The sequence below is a fragment of the Dipodomys spectabilis genome, unplaced genomic scaffold (genome assembly GCF_019054845.1).
Source record: "Dipodomys spectabilis isolate Male_0828 unplaced genomic scaffold, ASM1905484v1 ptg000119l, whole genome shotgun sequence".
Taxonomy (NCBI): domain Eukaryota; kingdom Metazoa; phylum Chordata; class Mammalia; order Rodentia; family Heteromyidae; genus Dipodomys; species Dipodomys spectabilis.
The window spans coordinates 4313784-4333064 of record NW_024870796.1 but is presented as its reverse complement, the minus strand read 5'-3'; the positions used below and the strand labels follow the sequence as shown (position 1 = coordinate 4333064).

The 19281-nt window shown below is 37.2% G+C and overlaps 1 protein-coding gene across 7 annotated transcripts in view; it reads right to left on the bottom strand.

Moving 5' to 3' along the window:
- The window catches only part of Rapgef6 (Rap guanine nucleotide exchange factor 6), a 156278-nt gene that overhangs the window by 70723 nt on the left and 66274 nt on the right, over positions 1-19281 (bottom strand). For all 7 annotated transcript variants that reach the window (XM_042688796.1, XM_042688800.1, XM_042688797.1 and 4 more), the window contains exons 7-8: positions 8122-8253; positions 59-236 (exon numbers count right to left, since the gene is read on the bottom strand). In XM_042688796.1, the coding sequence (XP_042544730.1) occupies positions 59-236; positions 8122-8253 (310 nt within the window). The remainder of the gene's footprint in view (positions 1-58; positions 237-8121; positions 8254-19281) is intronic.

The following is a 19281-nucleotide window of genomic DNA, read 5'->3' as shown; positions in this document are numbered from 1 at the left end:
AAGCTGCAATAGGTAACTAGTTTTTGCAGATTCTTAAGTAAACTGGCATGTATCTTACCAATGTCATCATCAGTTTTATCTGCAGGTTCCTTCTCAAGACATTCTCGAACAAGATCTCGCCCCTGCAATGGATCTGTTTGGTCAATCTCTTCCTCCTCCTCTTCTTCATCCTCAGAATCAACAGGTCCCTCTGGAAGACGTGTTAAATCTACGTCTCCTACCTCACTCTCTGTAGCCTACAGAAAGAAATCTCAATCATTTATTATGGTACAGTCTGGAATTAACAAAAATGACCCTGCTTACTAAGTATCGTAGAGATTAGGTGACAATGTATGCTTCATGATGAAAATAATAAACTACATTGGGCACTGGTGGCTCATACTTGTAATTCTATATACTCAGAAGGCTGAGATCAGAAGATCATGGTTCTAAGTCAGATAGGACAGAAAACTATGTGAGACTTGTATGTACAATTAACTAGTAAAAAAGCGAGCAGTTTTTTTTTTTTGGTCGGTCGGTCATGGGGCTTGAACTCTGGGCTTGGGCGCTGTCCCTGAGCTCTTCAGCTCAAGATGAGTGCTCTACCGCTTGAACCACAGTGCCACTTCCGGTTTTCTGGTGGTTTATTGGAGATAAGAGTCTCACAGACTTTCCTGCCTGGGCTGGTTTTGAACTGTGATCCTCAGATCTCAGCCTCCTGAGTAACTAGGATTACAGGCGTCAGGCACCGGCGCCCGCTGAACAGCAGTCTTGAGTGAAAAAGCCAAGTGAAAGCTCAAGGATCTGAGTTAAAGTCCTAGCATCAGAACAACAACAACAACAACAAAAAATGTTTATATAAGGTCTCTTTCTGTCCCAAATACAGGCTTATCTTTCCATAGTGTGATATCTAGGTGATAAATCTGAGCCAATAAATATAAAATTTCTGGGAGATTCAAATATTATTAAATATGTTAATAAATTTCCCAACAAAGCTGGGAACAAAGTTGTACTTTCTCAAAACTACAAAGCACTCTAAAACATGAAGTATAAGAAAGATAAGGCATAATAGCTGGAAATGGAGCTGTGGCCCTAGCAGAGTGCCATCCTTCAACAACAATAAAAAAATCTAAGTGACAGCATTCAGGTCTTGAACTCAAGTATGTGAGTTTGTGGCCTGGCAAACACAAACACACACAAAAATGATAAATAAAGTTTAAGAGAATTCTTTACAGGCTATCCTGTAAAGAATTAAATTGAGAATGAAAGTTTGGAAATATTTATATACTAAAGCAGAAATATACTAAAACAGACCTATCACAGAGGTCTAGGATATTGATCAATATCCAGTTTGGTGAATGGCAATTTCTTTGTACAATTAAAGGTAATAAAAAATAAAGCAAATCATTACCACTATGAAACAAAACAAAAACTTCACTTCCCATCCCTTATAATTGGATCCAACCATATACTAAGTAATTTTAAAATGAACTTATACTTAACAACTACAAAGTTGGAAATATATTAGTGTTAGATATCTTTAAAAGAGCTAGCAAATATGTCAAAACTAAGTTGAAATTTAATTCACAGAAAATAATGATGTCTTTTAGAATTTTTTTTTTTTTGTCAGTCATGGGGCTTGAACTCAGGGCCTTGCTGCTGTCTGGCTAGCACTCTACTACCTTGAGCACCACTTCTGGTTTTTCTGGTCGTTAACTGGAGATAAAAGACTCACAGATTTTCCTGCCTAGACTGGCTTCAAAGCTTGATCCTCAGATCTCAGGCTTCTGAGTAGTTAGGATTATAGGCATGAGCCACCATCATCCAGTGAAAACAAAATTCTTAAAGTAGCTTATTAGATAGTATTTCTAATTATTACTCATAAATGAAAAGAAATGAGTATTAAAAGCAGTTACAGAAAAAAAAACTGAGTTAACACACAGGAATTCCAAGACACTCAAAGTATCAATGAGGGCTGTAGAAGCTTCTTCCAAATATTTTGTCTCATCTCCTGATTTTAACATTTACTATTTTGTCTGTCCAGAAAAGGCTCTATTTTCTTTTGGGGAATGTGTTCCTCTCATCTGCAACCCAGAGATTCCAGTGGGAAACAGAACCCTGTTACCTAGTAAGGTAACCTAAGGCCCTAAGGGATGGTTCCTCTCAGTGGAGCTAAACTAGAACATCCTTTCCTTTTTGGCCACAGACTTGGAAGACAATCAATCAGAGTAGGGAAGATAATCTATAGCAGTATAGAAATGCCTATTGGTGGTTGGAGAAAATAGAACAAACAGCAAGAGAAGCAATGAGGAAAAGAGATAGACATAGTAACAAAGCAATACAAAGCATGCAGGAACAAAAACAAAAGGCATAGGATATATAGCAAAAGGCATCTCTGACAGAGTATCACAGAAAGAGAGGGAGGAAAACCACGAAAGCCACAGGGAGCCAAAGGACCAGAAAGAGACAGACAGGCAGATTCTCTGCAGCCAGAGCTGCTTCTGCTTTCTCTGAGAGTCAATAAATTATCCCTTTGGCTTTTGTTAATTCAAGTTAGGGCTGTGATAGCAGAGCTGTTTTGCTTTATAGGACTATGATTTGTGCTTTCTTTAGATTTCTCCATAGCTTTAAGTAGTAGCTGGTTAACAATCAAGACTAAATACCCAAGTTGAGAGCTTTAAAATTAGACAAGGTGACTTTCATCAGTCTACTGTAGTCTGGATGTCTATTTCACCTTACGTTTTTTTGTTGTTGTTTGCTTCTTCCCTCCTCCCAAGGTGCTGTAGATTAACAACCAAGATCAGGCACATGCTAGGCTACCACTCTTCCCTGAAATACAGGCCCAGGCCCCCTAAAGTTCTTATACTAGAATCTTAGTCCCCAAGGTATTAGGAGGTGAGATCTGTTGGAGGGCCTCAAGTCATGAAGAAAGTAATTAGGTCATGAGAACACTTACGAAGAGGGCCATTAGTACCAGATAAATGAGGCCACAGGGAGCTTATTCTACCACAAAAGCACAGGTGAACGTGACTATCAGTGGTATAGATAGAAAGTCTACTAACACCTTGATTTTGGATGTCACTGTTTTCAAAACTGTGAAAAATAAATTTCTACTTTTTAAAAGCTATACATTGTGACAATAGCCTAAATTAGGGTCATACAGAAAGGCAATTCTATCTCATACTAGCTGGTATGCTCTTATAAAGAAAAAAAGGAACAAACTTCAGATAGAAAGTATAAAGTATGAGTAAACTAAGCTGGATGCTGCTGGCCCACACCTGTAATCCTAGCTACTCAGGTGGCTGAGATCTGAGGATCGCAGTTCAAAGCCAGCCAGGGCAGGCAAGTCCTTGAGACTCTTATCTCCAAAACCTACTAGAAAACCAGAAGATCGCTGTGGCTCAAGCAGTACAGTGCTTGCCTTGAGCTGAAGAGTGCAGGGACAGCACCCAAGCCTAGAGTTCAAGTCTCACGACCAAAAAAAAAAAAAAAGTAAACTTGAATTAAGGACAATACAAACAAACCAAACTCAAGTTGGGGGGGGAGGGGGGAGTCAAAAAAGGTTCTAGAGTTTCAACTCAGACCTAACACTTGCTAGACAGGTACTCCACGAGTGCCATTTTTTCAGTGCTATTTTTTTAAAGGGTCTTTCTTCCTTCCTAGGTACATGCCTGGACCATGAGCTATTTTTGACTTCCTTAGCCAAGCCTGGATGAAAGGCATGCATCATCACACCCAACTTCTTTTCACCAGGATGAAGTCTCAGACTTTTCTGCCCCAGCACAGCTGCAATCTTCCAGATCTCAGTCTCCATACAGCTGGAATGACAGGCACATACTACTACCAACAACTGAGAAGAAGTATCAAAGACTTTTTCTTCTTGGACTACTCTTGAATCCAAATCCTCCTGACCTCAGCCTCCCCATAGCTAGGACTAGTGCCCAGCCTCCAAAAGGTATTAACAGAAATCTTAGGGCCTCATGTGAAAATACAAACAGTACAAAAAATGTGAGTTAAAATATACTCCATATTTTGTGCTCATTCACAGCCCATATACTACATTTAGAATGATACAGATACTATCAGGGCTCCAAGTTAAGCATATTGGTGAAGTGTTCCATATTTTAATAAAAATATTACACTCCATATTCATTAAGATAGAGTATGCAGCAAGTTGAGTCCTGGTCTTCCAACTGCTTTGTCTTAGAATACAGTAGGCCCTCAGAAAGACCGATAAATAAGGGAGGAGGGGAGCATATTGGTAGATAAGACAAATATTAATCATATTTTTCACTCCTGTTTTATGTGTACCTGTGATCATGTAAATATAATTTAGTGAGGCAATCAGCCTGAGGTGATTTTCTGATGAGCTAGTCTTTTCCCAAATAAACCATCAGAAGATATCTTCTCTCTATGGGCCTCTAGATATAAAAGAAGCAAGAATGAGAGGAACTACAAGCTAGGATTAAGAGTTATATAAACTTTCAAAACTTTGTTTTAAATTTAGGGCACGTACAAAACCAGAACCTCACACTTTCAATGTTTCACTGGGCTTGACTCAGCAGAAGATAAAGAGTTATGAGTAAGACACAAACTCTGATGTTCATAAATTTCCTCTGATGATGCCAAATGTCAAGTTTAGAAAAGTCATGAAAAGAGAAGCCCCACAGTGGGAAAGTAGTATGAGCTCCAGAAAAATTGCTGTGGGGTTCCAATGGGGTGGAGGAAGGGCACTCATTTTCTGTCGGAAAAGTACATAGAGACAAATTAAAGTATCATTAAGGTGAACCATAGGGAGAAGTACATGACTCACACAAGCTAGGACAAAGCACATGTGCTAAAAGAAGGGCATGTCCATTTTGTCAGATCCTACAGTCTAAGTAGGGGAATAGACTACAGATGGTGGTGAGAGGTGAAAGGCTTCAAACTTGCAGTGAAGAGTACAAGTTAGGTAATGGTGATACTAAGTATGTTTAAAGAGAGGATTAAATAAAGCCACAATATTCTTGCAAATTATTTCAAGTGAGAATTTTAAGAAATGGTAATTTAAAAAAAGGTAACAGAGTATGACTAAAACCAAGATAATATTCTTAAAAGAAATGTTAAAGACAGGTAGAAGAACATTTGGTGGGGCAAGGCTAGCTGAGGTCATGGCAGTAGAGATGCGGCACCTGAGTTCTGGCATAACTTATAGTCAGGAAATCATGCTACAACACAGGAATATTAGGAATTCGCTTTTATCCACTATACAAACGAAAAACAAGATGGTAGATGAATGCATGCCTTGGGCTATGTAAGAATGAGTTAATGAAAAGACAAAGGCTTCTGTTTAAGAGTCAGTATTTCACAATTTTCCAGCTTAGACAAGACTGAAATAGAAAAAGGAATTTAGAAAGAAGCACTCCTTATTCTCTTGAGTACTCTTGGAAGATGCATAAAATATTCTATCCAAGAACATTCTAACATCTTAATGCACACTTTCAACTACATTTTAAGCTAATCTGATTAAACATAGTCAAACTGAAAGCACTACTAGCATTTTTTTCTGACTGTGATAAATAATTGAAGTTTCTCTGAGTTCCATTAGAAATTATTTTCTTGGCAGTACTAGGGTTGGGAGAGGGCCTTGCACGTGCTAGGTAGGTGCTTCATCACTTGAGCCACATTGCTAGCCCTTTCTGCTTTGGTTATTTTTTGGATAGGGTCTCACAATTTTGCCCTTTTGCCCAGGATAGCCACCAAAGATGATCCTCCTGATCTCTGCCTCCCATGTAGGATGTCAGGTGCACACCACCACTGTTTGGCTTATTTATTGAGATGAAGTCCCTTATTTCCCCAGATCTGCATCCAATGGTGAGCCCTGATCTTTACCTTCTGATTAAAGGGGATTACAAGTATGAGGTATACCACGCTTTTGTTTTTAAATTACAAAAACATGAAAACTCAGGTGATGTGTATAAAGAGCTGAATATATAAAATAATCTAAGTAATTTTCTTGCTAAGAGTTACTATTAAGATAGCTCTCTTCTAAATCTCCAAATTAAAAATATTTTTATAATTTGAAATTGCTTTGCTTATACTATTACAGGCTCTCATCTGAACCATCTTCAATAATGAAATACACATAATCAGAAAACTCAAGTAACACTGGATTAGACATCATCAATGTACAGCTGTAACTACAGGGTGTGTTCATAGCTTTAACAGGTGCTCCTCAAGGTAGCTTGAGGGTAAGGAAATACCAAGGATCTACAACTGATACTTAACTCTTCCCTGCTAGTCCTGAGGATCTGGTTGGAAACAAGTCTTCCACACAAGCCTTCCACACACAATTTACTCCAGTGATATTACATAACGTATCCATAAATAAGGCAGATCTTAAAAGATGTTTTTGCATTTTGATGTCAGCACTTCCACAATTTCCTCTAATCTCTGGTTTCCTATTTTGGTTCCAAAATTACAGTACTTCTATAGACCTTTTAACTGTTCTTCTAAATTCATTAACTTATCTTACTGGTTAATTAATACATTTTAATGCCTGATCATAAAAAAGCTATATGGATCCTATTTATTATGATCTTCTGGAAAGTAAAGATAGAAAAATCATTGGTAGTTAGAGGGTGGTAGGTAGGGATCAGAAGAGAATGACTCCAAAGAGGCATAGAGTACTTTCTGAGTAATGGAAATGTTCTACGTCTGATGTAGGCCATATTAAACACAGTAAATTTTATTATAAATAAACGTTAAAACAAAATTAAGCATTTAGGAGGCAGAACTTAAGATAGCTTGGTGATGTGATGACTGAGGGAAAAGGGTCAATGGTACATCACAGGTGTCTGGTTATTGCATGTAGAATATGCAGCTGAGCTAGAAAAACACGTACCATTCTGCAATGAAAGACCTCCAAACAAAACTAGCAAGCAATCTATAGATACTCATGTAAGTGAGTTGCTTCAGAGACGACTCCTCACTGTTGCAGTTATATACACTCTGTTCTCCAGTTCACAGTAAAGCATATGTCTTTTAGGGTGGGCTAGAATATATTAACCTCAACTGCCAGACAAAGTAAGTGACCTTACAGCCACTGCCATTTAGAATGCAAAGTTAATTCACTCATAATGCTAAAACAGTGATAATACGGTGTTAATATGGTCATTCATCCTTTATTTTACTAAAAGTGATTATTAATCCAGGTATTGGTGGCTCATGTCTATAATCCTAGCTACTCAGTAGTCAGAAATCCAAAGATCATGGTTTGAAGCCTTTTGGGCAGAAAAGTCCCTGAGACTCTCATCTCCAATTAACCATCAAAAAAGGGGGGGGGGGGGGGGGGGGGAAAGCTGCAAGTGGAGCTATAGTTCAAGTGGTAGAGCACTAGCTTTGAGCAAAAAAACCTCAGAAACAGTGTCTAGGTCCTGAGTTCAAGACTTAGGACTGGCATTAAAACATCATCAGCAACGTGATTTGTTGTATATTCATAATCTATGACAAAAATAAACCACTGGGATCCAGGACATAGGGCATTGCAACTAAATTAGACATCATAGAAATTCCTTTATCAGGACCATAAAACAGCTGGAAAGTAATTTTTGGTTTAATTTCAACAGGACTGTGTGAGGATTCTCAGTGTATGGTTGTTTCCAGAGCCCTTTTTCTGTTACAAGCCATCTCAGAAAATCTCATTAGTTTGCAACTGTTTATAAAAATGGGTAAGTTTGTAAGTATACTTCTGAATTTTGTATTTAATTCATGTTACAAAACCTTTACAATACAAAAACCACCTTAATTTTTCCTCATGACTTCTTTTAGAAGATTTTAACAATTAAAATAAAAATCAGACCTTCTCTAAGTTTAAGCTCAGTTGTTTCAAAAACCATTTTTAAACCAAGCAATCATTCTGTATTAATATAGATGCACCTGGACAAAAGAAACAGAAGAATTCTGTAGTCATATAAATGGACTAAACTGAATTCTCAAAGATAGATCTTCTCTTAAATATTAAACAATGTTTATTGCATACTTTCCCAAAGAACTTATGCTTGAATTTAGCAACCTAGTTAAAAGATAAAGGTAAGGCATAAGCACAGGACATTCGCAAAATTTAAAGAAGCTGCCTGAACAGCATACCACCTAAGGTATTACCTGATAGATATCAGACAAACTGCTGCTCCCAGAGTCACTGGCAATGCTACAACCAGACTGACTAGAGGACACGTGAGTCACTTGTGGGTGAGGGTTGTCTGTAAGGTGCATCTTGGTAAGGTCAGCCGGAAGCTGAAGAAAAAAAATAACCTGTGTTATTCTAAATGTCAAACTGTATCTTTAAAATTGTTCTTGATATAGTGCAAGTTCTGCAGCATATTTTTGGTCTACATACCTTGCTGTGCATAAAGGGTTAGAAATCTGTTCTAACCTAAACTTCTCATTTTTAGAAAAAAAATTCTTGAAATAATTAAGAATCCAATAGCACTCTATAACTATGAGATATTGCTAACGTAGTAAGCCCATGGAATAATTTTTTTCTTTTTTTTGTCAGTCATGGGGCCTGAACTCTGGGCCTGGGCACTGTCCCTCAGCTCTTCAGCTCAAGGCTAGTGCTCTACCACTTGAGCCACAGAGCCACTTTCAGCTTTTTCTGCTTATGTGGTGCTGAGGAATCGAACCTAGAGCCTCATGCATGCAAGGCAAGCACTCTACCACTGAGCCACCTTCCCAGCCCCCATTGAATAATTTTCTACAGGCTGCCATTACTAATAGCATTTCAGAAGAACCTGGCTTCTCTTTTTTCCAAACAAAAGTATCAGCTGCTTTCGTGATATACAGTAGAAATCTCTTTTCTCTTCTTTCCCCTGTTGTCTTCCCTCTCTCCTCTCCCCATTATACAAAATTATGGCTAAAACCAGATAAAATAGCAATGCCTGGGATTAAAGCACAACACCTGGCAGGAAAAGTAACTGCATTCGAGATTCCAACAATTTTTAGTCATCTTTATTTTACTTTGTAGTTGGCAACTGAGGAATTTATTAGTGATCAAAATGACTTAATGAATGGCTGTGCTATATGTAGAGATATACAACATACACAAGGAAAGGACTCCACCTCTTCATCCTTAATATGATTGTACTCATATCACAAATGCAGGTTACATATTTCATACCATAAAATAGCCATCTCATAAAATAGGGCTACAGAAGTGAAGAAACCACTGTAAAAAAGAACCCCCTCTTCCACTGAAGAAACCACTGCAGTCCACCGTAATGAATATTTTCATAGGAGATATGGCTTTTTTCTGAATAATTTCTCTTCAACTTTCTATTCTGGATATTAAGAGGCGCCCATTCAATTTTTAAAGTACTGTTTGTCACTGAACAGAATAAATCAAGTATGTTCTAAAAGAAAATATTCAAGGCTGAATTCTACTAACTCAAGAAGGTATATAATTATAGAAAATACACATAAATTACATAGTGCATGTTTACTCTCACATATGGAATATAGATCTAAAATGCAAACACGCATGATACCTATGCAGAGCTCTATGCATATACCCACAAATTCTCTAAAGTATGGTAAACTTAGGGGAGGAATCTAAAGGTGTAACTCCATTAAACAACATATGCACTGTTTAGCAGAATGAAACATGTTCTGGAGGGGAGGGCAAAGGAGGAGCACATGAATGGAGGGAGAAAGAGTGAGCAAATGCAGTCATTAGGGCCAAAGTACATTACATAAAAAAATGAAGTACATAATCTGAGGGTAGGGCTGGAAGTAGGGAAAATGAGGGAGAACACTGACTCACTGATCAAGAAGCATTGTACTCCTAACTTATGAAATTGTAACCTCTGTACAAATAATAAAAAATTACAGTGCACTGTCCACAAACAAATGTACTCTTATCTGACTTACGAAATGGTAACCCCTCTGTACAACACCTAAATAGTAACAATAAAATTGTATTAAAAAAATTACACAGTGACTTTCCCCCTTTGATGTTGGGTTAGGTAATCGACATTAAGATAAAGAGAAAACACTATTGAGAGCCACTGGTTGAAGGGACAAATGTTCAATGATAAGCTTCAGTGGAAGGGGGCCCTGGAGAATGAATTACACTCTGAGTGTTACCTAAAAGCAAACTGATACTGATTTTTACAATCACCAAGGTTACACAGGATTACAAGTGTTTCTAGTCAACTGTTGGAAGCAAATATAAATCCTGAGAGAAGGGGTAGGAACAAAGGAGATGCAGTGAAAAATGATGCCTGATGCCAGGCGCTGGTGGCTCACACCTGTAATCCTAGCTTCTCAAGAGGCTGAGATCTGAGGATCATGGTTCAAAGCCAGCCTGGGCAGGAAGATCTGTGAAACTCTTTATCTCCACTAAACTACCAAAAAAGCCAGAAGTGGAGATGTGGCTTAAGTGGTAGAGTGCTAGACAACACCCAGGCCAAGTTCAAGCCCTTGGGCTTAAAAAAGAAAAGAAATCGGAATAATCAGTCATACAAAGAGAAGAAAGAGTATTTAAAAACATAGAAACGGTCCTAAGGCAGTGGCTCATGCCTATAATCCCAGCTACTTGGGAAGCAGAGACAGGTGGTGATAAAGATGAAAACTGAATGAATGGGTCCAGCTTTCAAGGTGTTCCATGGACAGTGAAGACACATTTATAAGCAAGCAGTACCTGATTTCTACATCATGGGGAAACCTTATGAAAGATTTCAGTTGGATTTCCCTCAGCCTCTCTAAGGGATGGGAATGATAGCAAATATATTTTACATGACTTTTATATAGATTATCTGATTTAATCTGCTGCAGTTTAGATGTCCAGAAATACCAAGGTTTATCTGCAAGGGCAAGAAGGATTTGAATTCAAACACTATAGAAGTATACAATTTACTGATGACTGTAGATAAACACAGAAGGAAAAAGATGCACAGAAAAGAGGCTAGAATGTGATTACAAATTCAAGCAAGGCATTCTGCATTTCATTCCCATAGGCTACTATAGTTTTCTGGGAAGTATAACTGCACTTCTCAGATTTTATTGCAGTAATAATGGGCTCCTCTATTTTAAGTGTGTAACCCAGGAGCTAAGTGCCAGTACCTATAATCCTAGGTGCTCAGGAGGCTAAGATCTGAGGAGCATGGTTTGAAGCCAGCCCAGGCAGAAGAGTCCATAAGCCTATTATCTATTATCTCCAATTAACCAGCAGATTGTAGCTGAAGTGGCAAAGTACCAGCTTTGAGCAGAAAAGCCAAAGTAAAAGCTTGAGGACCTGAGTTCAAGCCCTAGCATTAACCCACATACACCGGGGGAAAGGGGGGGGAGGGGAAGGGAGAAACAATCCATTTCTCCTTGCGTTTCTCCCTCTTTTTTTTTTTTTTCCTTCCATCCCACCTTCCTCCCTTGGTTCTTTATGGTACCAGGGTTTGAAGTCAGGGCTTCACAATCACTCAGCTTTTTCTGCTACTTGAGCCATGCCTCTAGACTGTTGTTTTGCCTCTTTTATCTTTGCTTTATTTTTATTTTATTTTGGAAATAAGGTCTTATAGGATTTTCTGCCTAGGCAGTCTTCAAACCAAGATCCCTGGACCTTAGCCTACTGAGAAACTAGAATTATAGGTGTGAACCACCAGCAGCTAGCAGGGGGAAGTATGTATTTTTGTGTTCCATTCCACTCCTTTGAATATGAAATTCAAACTCTGTTATATGCAAATATACGAACATATTTTAATATTGCCCCCCCCCCATTTACTACCAAAGGCTTGGGATACTGTTGCCTACTTTGCATACAATATCTGCTCATTACATATTTATAGAATTAATATTTGCTTTCTGAACATCGTCATTGCTCCTCAAGTTTCCATGGATATCTCAACAGATGAAATTTCAACTCAGGCACATTCTGTATTTCACACAGAGTGACATTTCCTAAACTGTGTACCTACCTTAGAACACTATTCTAGGAGATAAAAATGACTGAAAAATGATTAAAATTTAAATAAGGATTCCATGAATAAGTTAGAAAGCAATGCTATTTGTTATGCCCTCCTCCCACCAGTACCTTATAATATATATATATGTATATATATATACATATATATATATACACACACACACACACATTTTTATGGAAGGTTCAACAAGCCTCACATTAAAGAAATCTGTTCCATACAGTATTCTCTAAATTTATTTTTCTCCAATATTCTTAGTATGCTACCAGTATAGCAAATGTTTTGTGATAATCCCCTATGTCCAACCAAGAAATGCTCACAAGGCAATTAGTGCTAAGTCAAACTATGGCTATGAAGAATGCTTCTGACTTAAAAACAGTATGTACATGTATGCACATATTTCTACTTGAATATATCTGTATCAGCAGGAATGTAGGCATGTATAGTTTAAGAACATTCAAGGCACTCTAAAATATGAAATAATATGTACCATGAGTCAAAAATAATTTTTGAAACTATTTCTCCAACATCATTTGCCAAAAATCACTAAATTTCAAACTACAGTAAAACTTAATTTTTAAAGAATGGCTACTTGATTCCATATCTTGGCTATGGTAAACAATGATGTAATGAACATGGCTGTGCTGGTGGCTTTAGTGTGTGGCCTGGTTTGTGGTCAACTGGATAGAATGCTCAGGAATGAGACTGCTGGGTCATAGGAAAGCTCTATGCTTAGCCTTTTGGGGAACCTCTATACTGCTGAACAAGTTTACATTCCCACCAACAGTGTAGTAGCTTTTCTTTCAGTCACATCCCTGCCACCATCTGTTATTGTTAGTTTTCTTGATAATGGCAGGAATCTCAATATTGTTTTGATTTGCATTTCTTTTATGGTCAGAGATATTGAACACCTCTTCATGTGTCTACTGGTCATTCTTACATGTTCTGAGAAGTCTCTTTTTAAGTCATCCCATTTATTTTTATTTATTTATTTATTTTGGGTCTGGTCGTGGGGCCTGAACTCTGGGCCTGGGCGCTGTCCCTCAGCTCTTCAGCTAAGGCTAGAGCTCTACCACTTGAGCCACAGTGCCACTTCTGGCTTTTTTCTTTTTGCTTATGTGGTGCTGAGAAATTGAACCCAGGGCCTCAGGCATGCAAGGCAAGCGCTCTACCACTGAGCCACCTTCCCAGCCCCAGTCATCCCATTTATTAGTTGGGTTGTTGTTTTTTGAGGATTTGGGTTTTTGGGGGGGATTAAGTTTTTGAGCTCTAAGTATATTTTAGATATGAGGTCCTTGTCTGGTGCATAGCTAATAAAGATCTTCTCCCATTCTGCGGGCTTTTTATTGCTAGCTATGTCCTTTGCCATGGAGAAACTTTTCAGTTTGGTGCAATCTCATTTATCCATTCTTTGATTTGTTGTGATTTTGAATCTTAGGAAGTTTCGATCCATGCCAATGAACCCTAATTTTCCCAATCCCTTCCTGTAATATTTTAAAGGTTTCTTGTTTTACATTGATACTTTTGAGCCTCAGTGGACAAGTGGATACAGGAAATGTGGCATACAAACACAATGGAATTCTATGTTTCCATCAGAAAGAATGGTATTGCCCCATTGGTAAGGAAATGGAAAGGCTTGGAAAAAAAATTATTAAGTGAAGTAAGCCAGACCTAAAGAAACATAGGTTGCATGGCTTTCCTTATTTGTAGCAATCAGTATGCATATAAATCTATAAGTAAACCCAATGGACAGTAAAATAAAGAAATTACATTTGGACACGATAAATTAAACAGGACTCTAAACATTTACACAATGAGACCAAAGAAAGGTATCTTAGGAGAGGATCACAAGAGCTCAATCGCTATGTGTATATGATCTTATAAAATTATGCTTATCAAAATGAAAATGAACTCCAAAAAATAGAAAAACAAGAGGTTTTTTATTTTACTTTCTGTACATTTTTTTCTCCTCTTTTTCCCCTTTTGTCACTGTTTATTTCTGTACCTTCTGTCTTGTATGTTAAGTTTATCTGGGGGAGGGGAAGGGGAAGCACAAAAATGGTGGGACAAAGGGTGAACTAACTCAGCAGTTTTACTCACTCGACACTATGATGAAAATGAACTATACAACTTGTGGAGGAGGAGGGGGGTCAGGAGGGAAAAACTGGGAAAAAATAAGGGAAGAGATGATACTTTTAAATGTACTCATTACTTATGTAACTGTAACCCCCTCTGTATATCACTTTTACAAAAAAAAAAATTAAGAGTTACTTAATTATAGAAGCAGTTTGCCTATCCAGAAATCATGTTGTTAACCAAAAAGTGAAGATGAGTCTTGGCTATATAACAAAGTCTCCAGTCTGTGTACTCCTTCTACGAAGACATAAAAGTTCTACCATATACTAATTTGCTGTATCTATAAATAAATTTTGGCATCCTCAGTGGTACAATTTCTCATTTGTGGGACAATGATCATTTATGTGTAGATCTAAAGTAAGGTATAGCAAAAAAGAATAAATGCCTTAGTGTGTGGGAATTAAAACACACATTTAAATGATCACAGTAACAAATATAATTTAGAAAGACCTATTTTTATCTGGGTAGAGAACAGGGACAATAATGTTCAAGATGACTTCTGTGGATTAGCAAGCCTAAAGATTCTAAACAGACAAAGATGCAGAACCATTCAAAATAGTAAACCTAGTTACACTTTACCACTGAACTACTTTACCAGTCCGGATGTGGCATTCTTGAGTGCTAGGATTTCCTGTACTAAAAGAGAACTACTGAAGAATTATAAGCAAGAAAACAATTGGAACAGATTTGCTCTTTCACAAAATTACTCTGGAAACATACAAGATGAAATAGAAGAAAATCACATAGATGAGGCAAAGGAGATATTAATTAAGGCTTAAGCAAAGGTCATAATTATAAGAGAGCTTCTAAGACTAGACAGTAACATACACAGAAAACTGTCAGGTGACAATAAGTAGGAGGGAAGAAGAAGGGTAGGGCAGAGCTGGAGTAAGTGAAGGAGATTGAAATTATATATATATATATATATATATATATATATATATTCCAATATAGACTTTGGAGCTGGGTGTGGCACCAGAGGCTCATGCCTATAATCCTAGCTACTCAGGAGGCTGAGATCTGAGGATCACAGTTCAAAGCCAGACCAGGCAGGAAAGCTGGTGAAACTCTTATCCCCAATAAACTACTCAGAAAAAGCCAGAAGTGGGCACTGTGGCTCAAGTGGTAGAGCACTAGCCATAAGCAAAAGTAGTACAGGGACACAGTCCAGACCCAAAGTGCAAGCCCCAAGACCAGCCAAAAAAGAAAAAAACAAAAAACAAGAGTTGAGTCTGTTCTGTAGAATCTTAATTAAAAAATAAAAACAAAAAAGTAGGCATGACAATACCTATCGTGTTGGACATACACATATCAAGAGCTCACAGTGTGATGTCTAAAGCATATGAAATTGCAGGGAAATATGAAGCAGTCCTTGTTATTTTTTTGAAAGCTGAGAGTTGGGAGAGGAATGCACAATTATTAGTAAGTCTTAGAGTTCTTAAGTCTAAGACATGTTTGTTCTTATTTTTTTGGCAATACTGGAGAGTGAACTCAGGGCCTCTCCACCCATTGGGCCATGTTCCCAGACCTTCTGCTTTTGCAGTTTCATTTTTCAGATAGGGTCTCACACTTGGCTGGGGATGGGATGGCCTTGATTCAAATCTTCCTACTTTCCCTTCCTGAGTAGCTGAGATTATAGGTATGCAAAACCATGGCTTGGTTTTCTTTTTGTTTTTCAGAGACAAGTTTTCACTATTTTTTTTTTTTTTTGCTTGGGCTAACAAGCACATTTTTTAATGTTTTGGAAACCATAGAGAAGCTTTATAACAATATTCGTAGATCATGTTTATTAAAAGTGTAGGCAGTCAGGTACCAGAGGCACACATCTGTAGTCATAGCTACTTGGGAGGCTAAAGACTAGAGGATCAAGGCCAGCTGAAGCAGCAAAGGCCATGAGAATCCATCTCAACAGAAGGTTAAGTGTGGGAATGCATACCTATCATCTCAGCTGTGGTAGAAAGTATAGAACAGTCCAGTCCAGTGCTGGGACAAAAGTGAGATCCCTATCTCAAAAAAAAAACAGTGCAAAAGAGGGGTCGCAGGTATGGCTCAGTGATAGAGCTCCTTAAGTAGGCCCTGAGTTCAAATTCCATACCTTCCCTTAAAATAGTAAAAGCAGACAGACTTGCTGACAAAAGCAGCAATCAGTATAAAAGTGCTTGTCAGATTTGAGCACAAATAAGGAACTCAGTGACTTGAAGAGGGAGTACAGTACAAGATAAAGGAAGAGGGAGTACACTAAGTCATGAAGCTGACTCTGACTTTTAGTCTGAAGACAAGTCTGTTAAGGAAGGGAGAGCAATCAGCAAGCTGTGCCAAACACTGTTCACAAGTAAAGGAAGTTAAGGGCCAACAAGGGCCAACAAGAAAGATTTAGCTGTGCCCAAATCTTCCAATAACCAGTGACTATAGGAGCATCTAAAATAAAGTAGAAAGCAGAGCAGTAATGCCGCTTCTACCCAGTAAAGTCACGTTGATCAAACGACCCAACCAGACCAGGAAAGCAAGCTCTCAACTAAAAAAAACAAACAAAAAGTCAACTCTCTTAGAGAAATACAGCAAACAGAAAATAGCACCCATAAGATGAAAAGTAATCAACAAATGAAAAAAAGCATCATTTAAGATGATAATAAATAATACATGGTCACATTTATAAATTTAAAGGTGATTTTTCCACTAGCTATAAATGAAGAATTAGTGAACCAGAAGTTCAAACGGAAACAAATGTTTAGGGATATTATTGGCAGATCCAGACTTCAAAGATGTAGAGAGATTAAAGGAGGAGGTACAATTTTCAAAAATCACTGAACTTCTCACAACTGAAGATAAATGAGAACCTTCAGCTTGAGAGAGTCCTCCAAACAGCAAAAAGGAGAAACAGAACATTACACAATCATTAGCAAAACTTCATGACATCAAGGATAAAAAACCAAGATACAACTAATCACTAATAAGAAGAAAAACACAATATTTAAAGGAACAAGAACTACAATAAGCATAATCAGCAACACTGGATGCCAGAAGACAAAGACTTTTTCAAAGGGTAAAGGAAAAAAGCCCCTGGACTTCCACTTCCTATCAAACTAAACAAATATTTTAAGGATGAATTAACAAGGCACTTTGGGACCTAAAAGGACTTAGTAGCCATCTCCTCATAGAACTTTGCTGACAGAACAACTTACTTTAGCAAGAAAATGAACTCAGAAGTAGTGAAATACAAGTAATAAGATGGAAAAATACATGAATCATAAAAGAAAAACAGAAACAGTAAAATGTATTAGAAATCCAAAAGTAGCAAGTATGAAAAATTAGTAACAAGTTTAATGTGTTTAAGCAAAGAGTTAAGATTCAATCAAAGTAACATGAAAGATAGAGGAGACAGGAAAGAGACATTTACTCTCATAAATACTTAATATACACAGCAAAGTACTGATGATAGAATGCTCATGTATTTGCTGACATTTAATGAAATCTTAGAATATGGTTTTTTAAATTTTCAAGGACTCCTGTACTTGTTAAACCTTAAATCAAGAAGTTGGAGATCAGCACTTACATAGGCTATTTTTGTTGATAATACAACCCCTGTATCTCATTCTTAATGTTCATTCAAGTTTTACCTATTTCTCTTCCACTCAGTTTTAAATCATAGTAATGCCACTCACAAGCATCATCTTGGCCCCACAGGTGGCATTTGCATTAAAGGGGCCACTCTCTATAGACGTACAAATAAGTACACCCAGGTTCCCTTTCATCTGTTACAATCAGCTGTTTGCCAGCTATATAGCACATTTTAAATGTATTTTCATGAAATGCCTTTAGGAAAAATATGTAATGAGCTAAGCCAAATAAGACAGTACACCATGATGCTGTCATAGTATTTCTCCCTTAGTCACCATCACAGGGAAACCTTTAAACAAAGACACGGATCCACACCTTGCAAAGAAGTATCTGTGTGCCTGTCTTCATTCAAGAGATACAGAAAGAGATCTATGATCATTCTTACAATTTTAAGTATTCGCTGAAACATTTAGTTAAAAAAATAAAAACAAAAACCCTTCATTTCATGCTTCTTTTTATATTTTGAAATTAATATAAGACAGGAAAGAAAACTCAAATGGCATCATATTACAGACATTACTAGTAGCTACTATGAACAATACAAATACTGAATTACTGTGTATGTTTTTCAACATTCTACCATTTTGCTATTTTGAGTTAATATATCTAAAATGACAAGTGGTTGATCTATTGCTACTTTAAAAAATACTTCAGAATATTAATTATTTTTGCATAATTATTTTTTGTTTAGCATTTTCTTCCTATTTCATTAAGTATCATCAGTCTTCATTAAATACAATTCAATCCTCATTTATTTGGTAGCACCATAATAGTAAAACAATGTTGTATAAGCTAATATTTACCAGTATGACCACAGGTTAGTACAGAAATGGCCATAACCAGATGACAATTCAGTCTGAGGAGAGTACACCTCATATGAACTATAGTTTAAGTTTGTAGATTAAAGGATAAATTTTAAAATGACTGTAAAGGCTATTGTCAAAATGACTGTTTTGAATTCAAAACAAAATATCAATGAGACAGCTTTTCAGACTGCTTTATAGTTCTAATTTTTAAAGTTTACAAAACAGAATAGCATAATAAAGTTCATTTATAATTTAAAATACAATTTAAATTTAACAATTGAATTATCAATCTCTAAGAAAATAAGAAATAGTTAATTACTTACTTTAGAGGCCCACGGCTGAAGACAATTGGCATAACAGCGAACAAGAAAAGCCATTTCCTAGGCTGGAAAGGGTAGTTTCTTTCTCAAACCAAAGCCACACTGATGAGTATGTTGACAAAATTGTATTAAGTTTCCTTCTACAAATCATACACCATTGTTGTGTTATATAAAGGCAGCTTTCTCTAAACCCTTTTACAATTTGAAATCAGGAGCTTTCAGAAGGTTAGAGTATTGTTCTAAATAACTGAAACAATTCTCACTAAAATGTTCACTTTCTAAGCAAAGAAAGACGCTTAGATTTCTCACTAAGAACACGCAGACGTGTATACACGTCCTTCCTCAGGCACCTGGCACAGACATGCACAGTAGTAGCACGACAGTTAGTGCTGTATCAGTCAAAAACAGTAAGGCATGCACCAAATCTGTTCTCAGATTCTTGTCTGTAATACAGCTTTGTTTTTTTCTTCA